General features: G+C 44.5%; 1 protein-coding gene across 3 annotated transcripts in view; it reads right to left on the bottom strand.

Moving 5' to 3' along the window:
- rnf167 (ring finger protein 167) overlaps nucleotides 1–17,916 on the bottom strand; it is a 233,988-nt gene that overhangs the window by 20,876 nt on the left and 195,196 nt on the right. For 2 of the 3 annotated variants that reach the window (XM_072258505.1, XM_072258504.1), the window contains exon 10: nucleotides 6,112–6,192. The exons of the other annotated variant lie outside the window; for it this stretch is intronic. In XM_072258505.1, coding sequence (XP_072114606.1) covers nucleotides 6,112–6,192 — 81 coding nt within the window. The remainder of the gene's footprint in view (nucleotides 1–6,111; nucleotides 6,193–17,916) is intronic. 3 annotated transcript variants of the gene reach the window in all.

Here is a 17,916-nt window from a genome sequence, read left to right as displayed (position 1 = left end):
GACCCAGTGGTGGTACGACTTGGGGAAAATAGCTGAGGGTGAGACCCTCTTAGTAGATGCTTCGAACTACCACGAGGGAGGGGAGTTGACCGCTGAAGACACCTCAGTGAGAGGGAGGTCGCGGCAACCGGACCCTAGCGGCGTGGAAGATGAAGGCAGCGGGTGTGTGGATTATGTGATGTGGTTTAATGTGCTGCATCTGAGGAGTGGATGTTGCCAGATCCCGAGGAGTGCGGCTGTTGAGCCGGAGACGGCTGTTATTAGTTCCCTAGGAGTGTTCCGATCTGAAAAGATGCCCAAGGGCATATCCGGAGCCCCTGCATCCTTCCCGCGGGGCATGAGGAAGACCATGGGGGAAGTGAAGGTGTGTGGCGTCTTGACGTATGTGGATGACCACCTAGAGCTTGGATTCACCTGGGGGGACTATGAGGCAAGGCGAGTGGCTGAGCCCAGGCGACAGAAGCGAAGTGTCAAATGTGGAGGAGTTTTTGGCCAGAGGACTTGAACTTCCTGGTGTTGGAACAGACTGTGGTGGACCAGGGGATGGAAACCCAGGTCATCAATCTGAATGAGATCCAGGGAAGAGAGGGGATTTGCACCACACAGTGGTCATGTACTGATGAATTAATCCAGCGAGAAGAAACAATGACCCACCTTCCAAGGGATCAGCAGAAACTCAAGACGTCGATTCAGAAAAGAGTGGAAGATTTACAAGTTGGGGAAGATCAAGGAAGTGTTCAGACTAAGGTCAACAGAAAACCGAGAGCCCAGGGAAGGGAGTTTGGCTACACTCCTGAGGAGGTGAAGAAATGGAGGACAGATCTTGGAAAAGGGAGGCGGACGCTTGAAAGGAACCTGAAGATGACTATCGCGAATTTAAATGAAGTGGAAAAACTGAAAGTTGACCTGGAAGACGTCCTCAGGAAGAAACCACCGGAGGCTGAACATCCTTTAACTGCTGCTTTTCAGGTCAGGGTGGAAGAAGCTGGTGGGATAACTGCGTCCCAGATTGAGATGGCCAAGAACCCTGAGTCAGAACTGCTGAGGCTGTGGCGAGAGTTGAAGGAGTCCCCGAAGAAGCTGACGTCTCCACTGCAGGAGGCTGAAGGGGTAGCCCCGGCTAAATGTTTCAGTTTGGAGAAACTTAAACAGCAGCTACCGATCGAGGGAATGAGGAAGGATACGGATTCGAAGGATGATGTGCTGGACATGTGGTACATGCTACCCTTCGCTAACTTCCCCAGGATTGAGGAAGAGACTTTTGGCCCTTCTCCCACTGAGTTAGGTGTAGTGGGGAGGGCTAGCTGTGGGCAGTCTGAGTTACGGCAAGATCAGGAAGGAGGAGAGGTGGGACCCCGGACACGGGACAGGGGAATCCGAGCTGTAGTGGCAGCCTGAGTGAGAGAGGAGTTGGCAAGCAGGCCCGAGGTATCCCTAGTAGTGTCTGAGCCTTTTGGGTTTTGGTGAGGGGGTACAGAGGTCTCGGAGGGTTAAGAAGCTCCCAGATAGGTTGGCCTATGTAGCGCCCGTGGGACAGAAGTAAGGTCCATTGTTTGGGGAGCACTGTCACTGTGTGTATCTGTGTATGTGTGTGTTGTATGTCTGCAGGACTGGTTGGCGAGTTATTTAGAAGTCGTGAGGGCATGACTTTTATTGGTGGGGGGAGAGTGTACGGGGTCTTTCTTTTTTGTTAAATTTAAAATGGCTTCTTTTGTTATGTTAATCTGGGGAATGCGGCTTTGTTGTGTTAAACGCTGAGAAGGTTTGCGCTAGCAGCTTGTTTTGGTTTACAGTGTGATAAGAGGGTGCTATTAACCAATTGGGATAGTTGTTATGGTTTTGGTGTATTTGAAGATACTGTATGCGCGGGGTTTTGGGGGAGAAGGCGGGAGAGCGAGACAGAGGATGGACGAGGTGCTGTGATGTCTGCTAACGGGGTCGGACCCCGAGAAGGGCGTTCGGCAAGGAGACAGAGACGGACTCGTGTGGAGCGTCTGGTTGACCACCGTTGTTGGTCCCAGGCGGCCGGTCGAGGTGGTCCGAGGGGTCACAGGGTGAAGAAAAAGGTCCTTGAGCTCCAACTGTTTGTGCACGAAGAGATTGAACTTTGATAAGTGTGGCGCCTTTTATTTTCCTTTTATATTTTAATATCTATTAATTATATAGTTCCAGTAATGTCTATAAACTGTATATCATTTAATCGTATCTGGTGTATTGTCTGTTATTTGGGCGGGGCGGGGTATATCACACAGCATCCACACAAACGAATTACCCAGTTTGCCGGGGCCGAGGGCTGTTTCCCTAGATGACAGCGAGCCGAGCGACCCTGAGGGTAGCCAGGGGGGGCTACATTTGTAATTAACTTAGATCACTTTGTAGAGATCTGTTTTTTGTAGAAACACGAAAGACTTTTTTTTGTCAAAAAAGCCAAATTAAATCTACTTTGATTCAATGGTGGTGTGAATACTTTTTATAGGCACTTCTAGGTACAGGCAGGAAGGTTCTGCAAAGGGAGCTCAGGGAGTCAGGTGCTAAGTTAAAGGGCAGGACCAGCATTGCTATACATGCCATGTGCCAGTGAGGCCAGAAATAAGAACACTATACAGTTTAACACGTGGCTAAGGGGTTGGTGAAGGAGGGAGGGTGTCGGATTTATGGATCACTGGCTCTCTTCCAGAGAAGGCTTACACCTGAACTAGAAGGGGACTAATATCCATGTGGGAAGGTTTGATAAATGCTGCACGGTGGGTTTAAACTAGAGTTGCAGAGGAAGGGAGCCAGAGTACCAGAACAGATAGTGGAGAGGTTTTGGAGACAGATATTGGTAAGATCTCAAACTCACAAAACAAAAAGTTAAGCATGGCTACGTATATTTCAATGCATGAAGTACTGTAGGAATGGCAGTTAAGTTCGGCATTAATCAACAACTAGAATTATGATATTGTGATTAGTGAGACTTGGTTGCAGGAGCAGCAGAATTGGCAACTTAATATTCTGTGATTCCATTGTTTTAAACACAGCAGAGTGAGAAAGATTAAAGGAGGAGAGGTGGCACTACAAGTCAGAGAAAATGTCACGGCAGTACTCAATCAGGACAGATTGGAGAACTCATCTAGTGAGGCGTTATGGGTGGAACTGAGAAATAAGAAAGGTATGATCACATTAATGGGGCTATATTACAGGCCACTGAACAGTCTGCAGGAATTATAGGAACAAGTTTGTAGAGAAATCGCAGACTGTTGCAAGGAACATAAGGTTGTTATAGTAGGTGATTTTAACTTTGCACATATTGACTGGGACTCCCATACTGCAAAAGGACTAGATGGGATAGAGTTTGTCAAACTTGTTCAGCAACATTTCCTTAATCAGTACGTAGAAGTCCCAATGAGAGATTTTGCGATACTTGATCTGATATTAGGGAATGAGGAAGGGCAGGTAACAGAAGTTTGTGCAGGGAACACTTTGCATTTTGTGATCACAATGCCAATAATTTCAAAATATATATGCAAAAAGATAGGTCTGGTCTGCAGGTTGAGCTGCTAAATTGGAGAAAGGCCTATTTTGATGTTATCAGAAATGATCTGGCAAGTGTGGATTGGGGCAGGCTGTTTACTGGCAAAGGTGTACTTGGTAAGTGGGAGGCCTTCAAAAGTGGAATTTTGAGAGTACAAAACTTGTATGTGCATGTCAGAAGAAAAGGTAAAGATAATAAGTGTAAGGAACCTTAGTTTTCGAGAGACAGTGAGGCCCTGTTTAGGAGAAAAAAGGTGCACAGCCGATATAGGCAGGTAGGTACAAATTAGGTACTTATGGAGTGTAAGAACTGCCAGGGAACACTTAAGAAAGAAACCAGGAGGGCTAAAAGAAGGCATGAGGTTGCCCTAGCAAACAAGGTGAAGTAGAATCCTAAGGGATTCTACAGATATGTTAAAAACAAAAGGACTGTAAGGGACAAGATTGTTCCTCTAGAAGATTAGAATAGTAATCTATGTGTAGAGCCAAAAGAGATGGAGGAAGATCTCAAATAACTTTATTGCGTCTATAACCAGGAGATGGACACAGAGTCCATACAAGTGAGGCAAAGCAGCATCAACTTCATGGAGCTTATACAGTTTACAGAGGAGGAAATGTTTGCTGTTCTGGAAAATCAGGGTGGATAAATCTTCAGGGCCTGACAAGGTCCTACAGGAGGCAAGTGCAAGTGCAGAAATCGCCAGGGCCCTTGCAGAGATATTTAAATCATCCTTAGCGACAGAAGAAGTACCAGAGGATTGGAGGATAGCCAAAGTTGTTCCACTGTTTAAGAACGGCTCTAGACAAAGAACAGGAAATTATGGGCCAGAGAGTCTGAAATCAATAGTGGGGAAGGTATTCGAAGGGACTGGATATATAAGTATTTGGATAGACATGGACTGATTAGGATAATCACTATGGCTTCATGAGTGGTAGGTCATGTCTAACCAATCTTAGAGAATTTTTCAAGGAAGTTAGCAAGAAAGTGGATGTTGTCTACATGGACTTTAGTATGTCATTTCACAAGGTCCTGCATGGGAGGTTGGTCAAGAAGGTTCGGTCGCTTGGCATTCAAGAAGAGGTAGTTAATTGGATTAGACAATGGCTTTGAAGGAGAAGCCAGAGACTGGTAGTAGAGGGTTGCCTCTCTGACTGGAGGCCTGTGACTATTGGAGTGCTGCAGGGATCAGTGTTGGGTCTTTTGTTGTTTGTTACCCATATCAAACATCTGGATGATAATGTAGTTAACTGGATTAGCAAATATGTGGATAACACCAACATTGGGGGTGCAGCGGACAGCGAGGAAAGTTATTATGGCTTGTAGAGGGATCTGAATCAGCTGGAAAAATGAGCAGAAAAATGTCAAATAGAATAAAATTCAGACAAATGCAAGGTGTTGCACTTCAGTAGAACCAACCAGACAAGGTCTTACACTGCGAACAGTAGGACACTGAAGATTGTGGTAGAACAAAGAGATCTGGGAATACAGGTCCATAATTTGTTAAAAGTGGCATCATGGGTAGCTAGGATCATAAAGAAAGCTTCTGGCCCAATGGCGTTCATAAATCCAAGTACGAGAACAGGAGATGGGATGCTATGTTGAAGATGTTGGTAGGGCCTAATTTGGAGTATTGTGTGCGGTTTTGGCCACCTACCTACAGGAAAAATGTAAATAAGGTTGAAAGAGTACAGAGAAAATTTACAAGGATGTTGCTGGGTCTGGAGGAGAGTTATACGGAAAGATTGAACAGGTTAGGTCTTTATTCCTTAGAAAGTAGAAGATTGAGAGAAGATTTGATAGAGGTATACAAAATTATCGGGGTATAGATAGAGTAAATGCAAACAAGCTTTTTCCACTGAGGTTGGGTGGGACTACAACCAAAGGTCATGGGTTAAGGCCATAAAGTGAAAATTTTAAGGGGAACATGAGGGGGAACTACTTCACTCAGAGGGTCAACAAAGGCAGTGCATGCAAGTTTGATTTCAACGTTTAAGTGAGGTTTGTACAGATACATGGATAGTAATGGTATGGAGGGCTATGGTCCCGATACAGGTTGATAGAAGTAGTCAGTGTAAATTGTTTTGGCATGTACTAGATGGGCTGAAAGACCCGTTTCTGTTCTGTACTTTTTTATGACTCTACAATGTTTCAACTTTAGTGCTTTCCAGATAAACATGGGATTTGTTAACTCAGAATTCCTCCTGCTGGAAGTCCATTAGCAATAGCAGAAGGGGAGAGAGGAGAAGGAAACAACTATTCCTTCGAGTAAGAGAACAAAAGACTGTTGTAACCATGACAGCGGCTCCCATGTTGTGAGGGTGGCCGCCAAGGACAGTGGTGCGGATGTCTGACAGGCACTCACTCCTCAGTGACCTACTACACTCCTGAAACCACATAACTTTGGCTTTCACCAATTCCAACCAAAAACCAAACATGTCACTTTGGATAACAGACAACCGACCCCGAAAAACAGCTTATCTCCCCCGCAACTGCTTCCGTGTCCTGTGCTCATGACCTCCTGTACATCTCTGTAACCCCTGCTTCACAGTCTCCGCACAGAAATCGCCCTCTGCCTTGGATAGATTAGAATGACTTACCATGCGAGCAGGGCAGTATTCGAAGTTTGTCACCCTCCTCGTACTCGTCAAGACAGATTGCACAAACATCATAACTATCTCCTGCATTGAAACAAAATGTTTACATTCTGTAACAAGACACCAGCACTCAACACAATATAAAAGAAAACAACAACTAAAACCAGGTTCCCATTGCTGACAAACCCATGACTTCAATTACCAGCTCTCAGTGGGTTGTGAAAAAAAATAATTCAGGGAGATTTGGATGTGACTTGTTCTTTCAGTTTGCTGGTGTGCTGATCAAAAATGCAGCGTGTAACGGTGCTTTGGGATGAGGTGAGCACTGGCAAGGGGACAGCAGGAGGATAAATAAAAATATTTCAAGAATATGGTAATACTTGGTATACAGTGACACCTCAACCATTAATAGGGGTACAGTGAAACCCTCACCTGTCACCGGGGTACAGTGAACCCCTCACCCGTCACCGGGGCTACAATGAACCCCTCACCAGTCACCCAGGATGCAGTGACACCCTCACCAGTCACCGAGGGTACAGTGAATCCCTCACCAGTCACCGGGGGTACAGTGAATCCCTCACCCGTCACCGGGGATGCAGTGACACCCTCACCAGTCACTGGGGATGCAGTGAACCCCTCACCAGTCATCGGGGGTACAGTGACACCCTCACCAGTCACCGGGGATGCAGTGAACCCCTCACCAGTCACCGGGGGTACAGTGAATCCCTCACCCGTCACCAGGGTACAGTGAACCCCTTACCCGTCACCGGGGATGCAGTGACACCCTCACCAGTCACTGGGGATGCAGTGACACCCTCACCCGTCACCGGGGATGCAGTGAACCCCTCACCAGTCACCGGGGATGCAGTGAACCCCTCACCAGTCACCGGGGGTACAGTGAACCCCTCACCAGTCACCGGGGGTACAGTGAACCCCTCACCAGTCACCGGGGGTACAGTGAATCCCTCACCCGTCACCAGGGTACAGTGAACCCCTCACCAGTCACTGGGGATACAGTGAACCCCTCACCAGTCACCCAGGGTACAGTGACACCCTCACCAGTCGCTTTGTGTACAGTGAACCCCTCACCTGCCACTGGGGATATAGTCACCCCCTCATCTGTTACTGGGGATACAGTGAACCCCTCACCCATTACTGTGGGTACAGTGACACCCTCACCAGATGCTGGGTGTATAATGAACCGCTCAGTTGTTGGCGGGTGTGTTTTGAACACTTAATTTACAGGAAGTGGTTTAAGTTTCTCAGTAAGTAGCTTGTTTCAGAAAAATGAGACTGTACGCAAGTGATAATGCCTTTTTTAATCTCTCAGAGCAGCCTCATCCAAATGGGGCTTTGGTTGAGAACAGCAATGTCGACTTTTTAAACACTCATTAAAAACTAAAAGCTATTTAATGGGAAGTGAAGGTGCAATTATTTTATAAAGGTGTAAAAAAGTGCAAAATGGATGACAGATCAGAGGTGGGGTACTGTGTCGTGAGTGACGCATCTCCTGATGCACCACCCCATTCAACCATCTATAAGTCGCAACTGAAGAATAGGATGGTTTACTCTACCACAATTCAGGGCAAAGCAGCCTGCCTGCTGACACACTAAGCATTCTCCCTCCACAACCAGTACACAGTGGCTGCATGTATAAATTGACAAACTCGCTGCAGAAAACAATGAAGCTCCTTCGACAAAAGCAAGAATGGTATTTCTTTGAATAGTGCCGCTGAGCCACCATCTTGATCTGCTATGGTTCATCTTATAATTGCGTTCTCATAGTCCTATGACTTGACCTAGTGTTGTTGATGAAATTAGAAGGAAAACTGCAGAGGGTGGGGTTGCATTCTGACATTAGCCTTTCCCGACATCAGCTCTGAAAGTTACATCCTGTAATACTCCGCTACCATTCCATTCACCAAGGCCTTGACATTTATTTTTTTACAACTGCGGGAACTAATTTCCCGCTTAGAGCAGGAAATTTTTTACATGGCCTGAAAACTGTGCAGCACTTCAAGTGGTTTTTTTTTTAAAACAATATGCATACTGTCAATATTTAGAGTGAAAATTGAAAAATTTTCACTCTAAATAAATTTATTTATTAATTGAAGTTTACAATGAAATACAGTACACTCAGACGCCGCATAGTGCTGATTCGTTTCAACATAGGTATTCAATTCTGTAATTGAAATTTTAAAAAATGATAAAAATTCATTCTAAGCAACACTGAAAATTTCTCAAGAGTGGTCGCCATTACAGTAAACATTCAAATAGATAATGAGAATGTTTTACATATTCTCTGAGCCACTCACAGCCAATCACACATTAGTTCAAGCTCTGCCTCCCCCACGTGTGTAAATGTTTTTGCTTCCTCACTAATTTATTCCATTTTCCCCCCACCCATAATGCCTGGAAAATGGTTTGCAACTTCCAGTGAGGGTAGTACATCTAAGATGACTAGGAAAAGCATTAGCATGGCTGTGAAACTGCAAGTGACACAGCATTTGAAAGCTGGTGAATGGAGTGGGGAAGAAGCTATGGCCAGAAGCATGCAATGACGTCCTAGGATTGCAGACGGAACCAGTCATCCAAAACATCGTTGAACTGGCCAATGAAGTGGGATTAGAGGCGATGTTGAAGAGTTACTGTATTCTTATGATGAGGGCCTTAATAACAAAGAGCTTCAAGAGTTGGCAGAGCAACACATCCTGGGTGAATCTGAGGTCATGATGGAGAACAGGAAACACCAGCAAGAAACCTCACCGCAAAATTCCTCAGCACTGGTATCACCACGATCATACAAATCATGGACCAGTTCATCGATAATGACCCTTACAAGGAGCAAAGCAACAAGGTTCTCAACATGATTTGCTGCTACTGAGAACTGCTTCATAAGAGGAAACTTAAGAAAAGGCAGTCAATTCTCAACGCCTACTTGAAGAAGCCAAAGTTAGAGGAGGACCCACAGCCTGGTCCCTCCTCTAACCTGTAACCACCACCCACTTACCTCCGTTGCTGTTGCAATGTGTTGCTGTTCCACTGATGTACAGGTTAGGTCTATATGCATGTTTGTTACTCCACAAATTACTGCATATACATAAAATAATATATCATATATCTCAGTTTTGATTTCTTTAATCAGGCACACGTCCAATTACGTAATATTACACTGACCCTGCATAGTGCTGATTTACACAGCACTCCCACCTCTGAGGAACGTGTCCTCAGCATTAAGCAGGGTCTGAGTGTACGAAGAAAATCTTTTACATTTGTACAATTTTTCTTGTGACTTTATTACAAATCCATGTCAATAAAAGCTGTTCAGGTTAATTTTGCATCCAGATAAAAGATACATCTTAATACTCATTAGATCATCCATATGTTCCACTTCTAGTCTCTGGGTTTAAATTTGATGGAATTCGTAAGATTAAATCCATATTTGCAGTCAGCACTAGAAGCTTGAAATGTTCCAACAATGTCAACAAGAATTGACAGTTCTTCAAATTCTTCTATGCACATAGTTCAATATATCAATGAACATCTTAATTGAACCAGTCTTAAACACAAACCACATCTCACAACACAAGCAAATGATCTAATGCAGTCAAAACAACTGACAGGCACAGTGGCAAAAGAAAAATGTTTTGACTAGATGGCATCGCTGTTCAGCAGGCTTTCGGTTTAACAATGAACTACTGATTTCCATTCAGTGTTTATTGTTAAAATTTGTAACAGTGTTGTAACATGAAACACTGACAATGTAAATACGTTAAAGCTCTAAAATGTTTCAAAGTAAAGGTTGTGGTATATTTATTTTGAAAATTTACAGATATTCATTAAAACATAATTAATTACAGGGTATTTCACAATTCTATTAATATAGATTTCAAAATTATATTTGCATAATTTCAAAATTATATTAACATTATATAAAAGAAAATTACAGCTGCATGGCAACAAAGGCTATGTGTATGGGAGCATCTCAGTTAGTCTGTGGCCACGCACCTGCGCAGCTTAGAGGGAATAGTAGCCCTTGACTTTCTTCCAAATGTCTAACATTTGCTCTTTTCCCCCTGCCCACTATTTGGAGGCCATTCAAACTCACTCAGCAGTATAGTGGCTTCTGTAGTTTCTATAGTGTTCTTTTTCCAATAATCCAGCCTGGAGGAAACAATTCTGAAGCTGTAGAACTCAAATGTTATTCTACAGTTCCTACGTCCCAGACACTGCTCAACCTCACAAGATTTTCAGCACTTTGTCAATGTATCGCAGATTTTCAGCATCCATTATAATTATAATCCACTGATGCCTACTATAAGCCTACTGACTCTCACAGCTATCTGGACTATTCCTCTTCTCACCCTGTCTCTTGCAAAAACGCCATCCCCTTTTCGCAATTCCTCCGTCTCCGCCGCATCTGCTCTCAGGATGAGGCTTTTCATTCTAGGACGGGGGAGATGTCTTCCTTTTTTAAAGAAAGGGGCTTCGCTTCCTCCACTATCAACTCTGCTCTCAAACGCATCTCCCCCATTTCATGTACATCTGCTCTCACTCTATCCTCCCGCCACCCCACTAGGAATAGGGTTCCCCTGGTCCTCACCTACCACCCCACAAGCCTCCGGGTCCAACATATTATTCTCCGTAACTTCCGCCACCTCCAACGGGATCCCACCACTAAGCACACCTTTCCCTCCCCCCCTCTCTCTGCATTCCGCAGGGATCGCTTCCTACGCGACTCCCTTGTCCATTCGTCCCCTCCATCCCTCCCCACTGATCTCCCTCCTGGCACTTATCCGTGTAAGCGGAACAAGTGCTACACATGCCCTTACACTTCCTCCCTTACCACCATTCAGGGCCCCAGACAGTCCTTCCAGGTGAGGCAACACTTCACCTGTGAGTCGGTTGGGGTGATATACTGCGTCCGGTGCTCCCAATGTGGCCTTTTATATATTGGCGAGACCCAATGCAGACTAGGAGACTGCTTTGCTGAACACCTACGCTCTGTCCGCCAGAGAAAGCAGGATCTCCCAGTGGCCACACATTTTAATTCCACATCCCATTCCCATTCTGACATGTCTATCCACGGCCTCCTCTACTGTAAAGATGAAGCCACACTCAGGTTGGAGGAACAACACCTTATATTCCGTCTGGGTAGCCTCCAACCTGATGGCATGAACATCGACTTCTCTAACTTCCGCTAATGCCCTACCTCCCCCTCGTACCCCATCTGTTACTTATTTTTATGCACACATTCTTTCTCTCACTCTCCTTTTTCTCCCTCTGTCCCTCTGAATATACCCCTTGCCCATCCTCCGGGTCCCCCCCCCCCGCCTTTCTTCCCGGACCTCCTGTCCCATGATCCTCTCGTATCCTTTTTGCCTATCACCTGTCCAGCTCTTGGCTCCATCCCTCCCCCTCCTGTCTTCTCCTATCATTTTGGATCTCCCCCTCCCCCTCTCAAATCCCTTACTCACTCTTCCTTCAGTTAGTCCTGACGAAGGGTCTCGGCCTGAAACGTCGACTGCACCTCTTCCTAGAGATGCTGCCTGGCCTGCTGCGTTCACCAGCAACTTTTATGTGTGTTGCTCCATTATAATTAATGACTTTGTGGACAAAGTTGTGCATGCTGCAAAGGTAAGCTGAGAGGCAGATAGGGTTGAGGAGGCAGAGAGTCTGCAGAACAACTTGGACAGATTAGGAGAATGGGCAAATAAGTGTATGGTCATGCACTTTGGTAAAAGGAATAAAAATGTAGACTATTTCCTGAACAGGGAGCAAATTCAGAAATCAGAGGTACAAAGGGATTTGGGATTCATCATTCAGGATTCCCTAAAGGTTAATTTGTAGGTTGACTCAGTGGTAATGAAGGGAAATGGAGTGTTAGCATTCATTTTGAGAGGACTGTAATATAAATGGAAGGATGTAATCCTGAGGCTTTATAAGGCAGTGGTCAGACCACATGTAGAGTATTGTAAGTATTTTGGCCACCATATCTAATAAAGTATGAGCTGGCACTGGAGAGAGTCCAGAGGAGGTTTATAAGAATGATCCCAGAAATGAAAATATTAACATCTGAGGAGTGTTTGATGGCTCTGGGCATATACTTCCTGGATTTAGAAGAATGAGGGGGAAACTCATTGAAATATATCTATTATAGGAAGGCCTAGATAGAGAGGACATGGTGAGGATGTTTCCTAAACTGGGGGAGTATAGGATCAGAGGACACAACCTCAAGATAGAAGGACGTCCCTTTACCACAGAGATGAGGAGGAATTTCTTCCGCCAGAGGTTGGTGAATTGGTGGAATTTTTTTTTTTACCACAGACGGCTGCCGAGGCTGAGTCATTAGGTATATTAAAGTGGAGGCTGATAGGTTCTTGATTAGTAAGGGCATCAAAGGTTACAGAGAGCAGGCAGAAGAATGGGTTTGAGATGGATAATAAATCAGCTGTGATGGAATAGAATAAATGGCCTAATTCTGCTCCTATGTCTCATGGTCTTATGGTCTAATAAATCTTTGAGCATAAAGACATCTTTAGCGTTAGTGCTTGATGCCAACTGGGGACAACATATGGAATGTAATACGAAAAGGGCACCTGTCTGAAATATGAAGATCGATGTCTAGATGAATCTGATACAGTGTGGGTTGATGGTTGCTGTGCTCATGCAGCAGCAGAAGAAAGAGCCTGTCAAACCAAACATTAACGTCCTGGGCACGTGCCGCTAGGTCATCGGATGACTGTTAGTGAGAGCAGGTGAAGCAAGTCCATGAAATCAAGTGCATTGTCCAATCTGTCACATCACACAAGCAAAAGGGAAAATAGGGAGGACAAGCAGATCAAGAAACAGAAAAGGGCATTTCTTGGATGAAATGAAAATATACATTATAGGCCAACTGCTCTCCTGGGAAAACAATGGACAGAAGAGACTTGAAAGAAAAAAGCACAAAATGGTGCACTGGATGTTTGCAATGTAGGAGTTTATTCAAGAGAAGAATAACTACAAAAGTTTGGGTACCCCGATCAAAATTTCTGTTACTGTGAATAGCTAAGCGAGTAAAAGATGACCTGATTTCCAAAAGGCATAAAGTTAAAGATGACACATTTCTTTAATAGTTTAAGCAAGATTACTTTTTTTATTTCCATCTTTTACAGCTTCAAAACAACAAAAAAGGGCCCGAAGCGAATGTAAGGGCACCCTGCATGGTCAGTACTTAGTTACACCCCCTTTGGCAAGTATCACAGCTTCTAAGCGCTTTCTGTAGCCAGCTAAGACTCTTTCAATTCTTATTTGGGGGATTTTCGCCCATTCTTCCTTGCAAAAGGCTTCTAGTTCTGTGAGGTTCTTGGGCTGTCTTACATGCCCTGCTCTGGAGGTCTATCCACAGACTTTCGATGATGATTAGGTTGGGGGACGTGAGGGCCATGGCAAAACCTTCAGCTTGCGCCTCTTGAGGTAGTCCATTGTGGATTTTGAGATGTGTTTAGGATCATTATCCTGTTGTAGGAGCCATCCTCTTTTCATCTTCAGCTTTTTTTTTACAGACGGTGTGATGTTTGCTTCCAGAATTTGCTGGTATTTAATTGAATTCATTCTTCCCTCTACCAGTGAAATGTTCCCCGTGCCACTGGCTGCAACACAAGCCCAAAGCATGATCGATCCACCCCCGTGCTTAACAGTTGGAGAGGTGTTCTTTTCATGAAATTCTGCACCCTTTTTTCTCCAAACATACCTTTGCTCATTGCGGCCAAAAAGTTCTATTTTAACTTCATCGGTCCACAGGACTTGTTTCCAAAATGCATCAGGCTTGTTTAGATGTCCCTTTGCAAACTTCTGATGCTGAATTTTGTGGTGAGGACGCAGGAAAGGTTTCCTTCTGATGACTCTTCCATGAAGGTCATATTTGTGCAGGTGTTGCTGCACAGTAGAACAGTGCTCCACCACTCCAGAGTCTGCTAAATCTTCCTGAAGGTCTTCCTGATTTGCCTTTCTAGTAATCCTACGAGCAGTTCTCTCAGAAAGTTCTCTTGGTCTTCCAGACCTTAACTTGACCTCCACCGTTCCTGTTAACCGCCATTTCTTAATTACATTACGAACTGAGGAAACGGCTTCCTGAAAACACTTTGCTATCTTCTTATAGCCTTCTCCTGCTTTGTGGGCATCATTTATTTTAATTTTCAGAGTGCTAGGCAGCTGCTTAGAGGAGCCCATGGCTGCTGATTGTTGGGACAAGGTTTGAGGAGTCAGGGTATTTATAAAGTTTTGAAATTTACATAACCTGGCCTTTCCTAATGATGACTGTGAACAAGCCATAGCCCTAACAAGCTAATTAAGGTCTGAAACCTTGGTAAAAGTTATCTGAGAGCTCAAATCTCTCGGGGTGCCCAAACTTTTGCGTGGTGCTCCTTTCTTTTTTTCACTCTAAAATTGTACAAAACAAAAATAATACACTAATCTTGCTTAAAATGTTGAAAAGAATGTTTCATCTTTAATTTTATGACTTTTGGAGATCAGTTCATCTTCTACTCACTTAACTATTCACAGTAACAGAAATTTTGATCAGGGATGCCCAAGCTTTTGCATCCCACTGTATGTAAAACTTTGCTCAGGCCATATTAGGACTATTGTGAGCAGTTCTGACCATAAGACCATAGGAACAGAATTGGGGCATTTGGCCCACAATCTCAGCCTCAATCTCCTGCCTTCTCCCCATATCCCTTCATGCCCAAATATGCCCTAGAGTCTATCAACCTCTGCCTTAAATACACATAAAGACTTGGCAACAAATTCCACATATTCACCACTCCCTGGCTAAAGAACTTTCTCCTCATCTCCAACCTAAAAGAATGCCCCTCTATTCTGAGGCTGTGTCCTTTGGTCTTAAACACTCCCACCATAGGAAACATCCTCTCCACATCCACTTTGTCAGGGCCTTTCACCATCCGATAGGTTTCAATGAGGACACCCCTCATTCTTCTGAATTCCAGTGAATGCAGTCCCACAGCCATCAAATGTTCTTCATATGACAAGCCATTCAAACCGGGAATCATTTCCATGAACCTCCTTTGAACCCTCTCCAGCTTCAGCACATCCACATCCACTCTAAGATAAGCAGACTAAAACTGCATACAATACTCCAAGTGATGCGTCACCAGTGCTTTATAAAGTCTCAACATTACACCCTTGCTGTTATAATCTAGTCCTCTTGAAATGAATGCTAACATTACATTTGCCTTCCTCGTCACAGACTCAACCTGCAAGTAACCTTTACAGAATCCTGCACAGAGTTTTTTGTATTTTTTCTCCATTTAGAAAGCAGTCAACTCTTTCATTTCTTCTACCAAAGTGCATGACCATACACTTCCCGACACTGTATTCCATCTACCATTACTTTGCCCATTCCCCAAAACCGTCTAGGTCCTTCTGTAGCCTCTCTACTTCCTCGAAACTACCTGTCCCTCCACCTATCTTCATACCATCTGCAAACGTTGCAACAAAGCCATCAATTGCATCATCCAAATCATTAACATATAATGTAAAAATAATCGGTCCCAAAACACACTCCTGTGGAACACCACTAGTCACTGGCAACCAACCAGAAAAGGCTCCCCTTATTCCCACTCTTTGCCTCCTGCCAATCAGCCAAAGCCCTTTCCAAGCTAGAAACTTCCCTGTAATACCATGGGCTCATAGCTTGTAAAGCAGCCTCATGTGTGACACCTTGTGAAAGGCCTTCTGAAAATCCAAAAACCCAACATCAATTGATTCTTTGTATATCCTGCTTGTTATTTATTCAAAGTATTCCAAAAGATTTGTCAGGCAAGGTCTTCCCTTGAGAAAATTATGCTGACTACGGCCTATTTTATTATGTGCCTCCAAGTACCCCGAAACCACATCCTTAATAATTGACTCCAACATCTTCCCAGCTACTGAGGCCAGTCTCCTAGATGGTCAGATCTGCGCCAGCTGCACCGAGATGCAGCTCCTGAGAGACCATGTTAGGGATCTGGAGCTGCGGCTCGATGACCTACAGCTTATTAGGGAGAGTGAACAGGAGATAGAGAGGAGCTACAGGGGGTTAGTCACCCCGAAGCTGCAGAAGTTAGATAAGTGGATGACAGTCAGGAAAGTGAAGGGAAGAGCTCAGATAGTAGAGAGCACCCCTGCGGCCATCCCCCTCAGTAATCATTATCTCGTTTTGGATGCGGTTGAGGGGGATGACCTACCATAGGACGACCACAGCGATCTTGTCCCTGGCACTGAGCCTGGCTCTGTGGTGCAGAAGGGAAAGAGGAAGATGAGGAATGCGTTAGTCATAGGGGATTCCATAGTGAGGGGAACACACAGGACATTCTGTCAGCCTGATAAGAGATACCCGCATGGTGTGTTGTCTCCCAGGTACGGGATATCTCGGATTGGGTGCAGAGTATTCTGAAGGGAGAGGGTGTACAGCCAGAAGTCTTGGTACACATTGGTACCAATGACATAGGTAGAAAAAGGGAGGAAGTTCTGAAGAGAAAATTCAGAGAGTGTGGTAGGAAGCTGAAAAGCACGGCCTCTAGTGCTAGCGAATGCAAGAATAGCACGATCAGGCGTATTAATGTGTGGCTGAAAGACTGGTGTAGGGGGCAGGGCTTCAAATTCCTGGATCACTGGGGCTTCTTCTGGGGGAGGCATGACCAGTACAAAAAGGACAGGTTACACCTGAACCCAAAGGGGTCCAATATCCTAGCGTGCACATTTAATACAGCAGCGAGGGAGGGTTTAAACTAATTTGGCAGGGGGATAGGAACCGGAGTGATAGGGTTGAGGAAGAAGAAAACAGAAATAAATCAAAGATAGCATGCAACAGAGATTATAGAAAGAACAGGCAAGAGATGAGGCTTAATCAAAGCCAGTGGCACGAGGTGTGGTGCAATTAAAACAGAAAGCAACAAATACTGGACTGAAAGTGTTATATTTGAATGCACACAGCATGAGGAATAAAATGGACGTAATTCAGCTACAGATTGGCAAATATGATGTTGTGGCCATCTCTGAAACTTGGCTAAAGGACGGCTGCCTTTGGGAGCTGAACATCCGAGAATATACAGTATATCAGAAAGATAGGTTTGTAGGCAGAGGTGGTGGTGTGGCTCTGTGTATAAGAAATAATATTAAATCATTAGAAAGAGATGACATAGGATTGGAAGGTGTAGAGTCTCTATGGGTTGAGTTAAGAAATGGCAAGGATAAAAGGACCCTAATGGCAGTTGTATACAGGCCTCCAAACAGCAGCCAGGATGTGGATTACAAATTACAGCAGGAGATAGAAAAGGAGTGTCAGAAAGGCAACGTAACAATAATCGTTGGGGATTTTAACATGAAAGTGGATTGGGAAAACCAGGCCAGTACTGGACCTCGAGAGAGAATTTGTAGAGTATCTAAGAGATGGCTTTTTAGAACAGCTTGTTGTTGAGACCACTAGGGGATTGGCTGTGCTGGATTGCGTGTTGTGCAATAATCTGGAGGTAATTAAGAGAGTTTAAGGTTAAGGAACCCTTAGGGAACAGTGATCACAATATGATCAAATTCACTTTGAAACTTGAGAGGGAAAAAATAAAATCTAATGTGTCGGTATTTTAGTGGAATAAAGGAAATTACAATGGCATGAGAGGGGAACTGGCCAAAGTTGACTGGAAAGGGACATTTGCAGAAAGGACAGCAGAGCAGCAATGGCTGGAGTTTCTAAGAAAAATGAGGGAAGTACAAGACAGATATATTCCAAATAAGAAGAAATTTTCAAAGGGAAGAAGACCACTACCG

The sequence above is a fragment of the Mobula birostris genome, chromosome 5 (genome assembly GCF_030028105.1).
Source record: "Mobula birostris isolate sMobBir1 chromosome 5, sMobBir1.hap1, whole genome shotgun sequence".
Lineage (NCBI taxonomy): Eukaryota > Metazoa > Chordata > Chondrichthyes > Myliobatiformes > Myliobatidae > Mobula > Mobula birostris.
This window is presented reverse-complemented; position numbering and strand designations above follow the sequence as displayed.